This window comes from Orycteropus afer, unplaced genomic scaffold (genome assembly GCF_000298275.1).
Source record: "Orycteropus afer afer isolate SDZICR_OR568_19922 unplaced genomic scaffold, OryAfe1.0 scaffold00017, whole genome shotgun sequence".
In the NCBI taxonomy this organism is placed as follows: domain Eukaryota; kingdom Metazoa; phylum Chordata; class Mammalia; order Tubulidentata; family Orycteropodidae; genus Orycteropus; species Orycteropus afer.
This window is the reverse complement of record NW_006921604.1, coordinates 5,001,362-5,003,401: the sequence shown is the minus strand read 5'-3', so window position 1 is coordinate 5,003,401 and position 2,040 is coordinate 5,001,362. Positions and strand designations below refer to the sequence as shown.

Below are 2,040 nucleotides of genomic sequence, written 5' to 3'. Positions count from 1 at the left end.
TGTGGTCAATGACATGAGACAAAGTATATGTGAACTGCTGTATGGAAAGTGAATTTGCTCTGTAAATCTTCACCCAAATCACAATTAAAAAAAAAAATGTAGTTAAGTTTCCAATGAATGAAACAAAAAAAAAAAGAACAAACAACAAATACTAACCTCCAGGTAGGTTCTGGGAACAAGACCTTTATTTCCCTTGGCATCCTTAGCTATCCACCAACCATCAGGCTTCTTTTCAATTATAAGGAGAATTTCCCCTTTCTTAAAATTTAAAACAAAGGTAAAAATTAAAAAAATAAAACTCAACAATCATGACCATACTAATGCTTCAAAATATATGCTAGAGAAAAGATAGGATCTTTTCTTAACCCATTAAAACTAACTCACTGCTATTGAGTCGATCCAACTCATAGCAACCCCTCCTTGGGTTTCCAAGGCGGTATCACTATGGAAGTAGATTGCCCAGTCTTCCTTCTGAGGAGTGGATGGTAGGTTTCAACCGCCAGCCTTCTGGTTAGCAGACACATGCCTTAGACACTACGCCACCAGGGCTTGCACTTAACGCATTATTTATTCCAATTTGTATCAAAAGCTTCTCCCCAGACTACCTCTAAACCAGGTATGACTATAAATGAACGATTCCTTTTGGTTAGTTAGCTATTTTAACACACACTACTCAAACCATTTATCCAAATAAGAACTATCTTTCACAATCAAGTTTAGGGACCCAAACTATTCCAACAATTCACTTATTGTGCAAAACACTTTTATAATCTATGTAAAAATGTCTTTCAGAAGCATATATAAGTCAAAACTAATTCTATTAAATTAAAGTTAAGCCTTATTAGGCAGCTTTGCAGGCAGCAGGTCCCAGTGCCCAGTATAGGGTGATGAGGTTGTCTTGGGAGGTGGGGTATAGAAAGTCTAGTAGGGTTGGGTTACTTCCGTAGCCCCGGCCCAACCCCTAGATGATCCCGCGATATTTTCCTTGTATGATCGGGCCCCATTGTGGGCAGTGTCTTTTGCCCAAACCCTAAGAGGATTATGAAAATACTTCAGGAGACTTGGGGCCAGGGGACTGGGTGCAAGTAAATGGTGGGAGGGAGCGCGGGATGCGGGCAGCAGGTTAGGCTAGAGATGGGAGAGGTTTAGGCCTCTGCCGACATAACTGTTGAGCCCTGGTCAGTGATGATGTGACCACTGCGCAGTCTGAGTTCTGGGAACCAGATGATGAAGTGTGTGCTGAGCACGGACAAAAAAAAAGTTAGCCTTATTTTGAAGCAAAAACAGTTTGAAGCTAAAAATATTTGAAGCAAAAAATTTACCTAGCATAATTTACCCACCTAATTCACCAGATATATTGTGAATAACACTAGTCCATTTAGAAAAAAAAAAATCTGTGATTGTGAATAACACTAGTCCATTTAGAAAAAAAAAATCTGTGAAGAATTTCCACCACTGAGAACATTCAAAAAGAAACACTTAAAACTTACATTATTGTCTAACATCAATGACAATTTCAAGAGAATTTGAAAAAAAAAAAAAAAAACTAAAACTCTAGGAACTAAATACTAAAACCAGCTGTACAATATTCTTGTGTACTTATTATCAATACTGTATCAATATATTTATACGATAAATATAAGGGCCAAGATTCATACATTCTTTAAAATTTCTTTGGCTCATTTTTGTAGCAGAAAACTGCTTCAGATCTCTTTAAAACCCTCAACTTTATTTTCCATTCCACCTGCAACTTATGCACAACTAAAAAAGCATGGATGGAAAAGAAGAGATAGATAAAGTCAGCTCCTCATCAAGCCCCTTCCTACTGAGTTAACAAGAATTGCTACATGGCAGCATGAAGCATTTCCTTCTGTCTCCAGCTAGGTACAATGTCCTAACTTACCTTAATAAATACCTACCTAAATAAATACATACATATGATGAAGAAGGGGAGCTCTGGTAGCATAGTGGCTAAGACACTTGCCTGCTAACCAGACGGCTGGCGGTTCAAACCCACCAGCCACTCCTCGGAAGGAAGGT

At 38.3% G+C, this 2,040-nt stretch overlaps 1 protein-coding gene and 2 non-coding genes across 3 annotated transcripts in view; 2 read left to right on the top strand and 1 right to left on the bottom strand.

Moving 5' to 3' along the window:
- NPHP1 (nephrocystin 1) overlaps window positions 1-2,040 on the bottom strand; it is a 147,590-nt gene that overhangs the window by 114,146 nt on the left and 31,404 nt on the right. Inside the window, exon 6 of the mRNA XM_007959516.1 lies at window positions 157-258. Within this exon, the coding sequence (XP_007957707.1) occupies window positions 157-258 (102 nt within the window). The remainder of the gene's footprint in view (window positions 1-156; window positions 259-2,040) is intronic.
- Window positions 937-1,082, top strand: LOC122152158. The gene has a single exon (XR_006164421.1).
- Window positions 1,177-1,259, top strand: LOC122152155. The gene has a single exon (XR_006164418.1).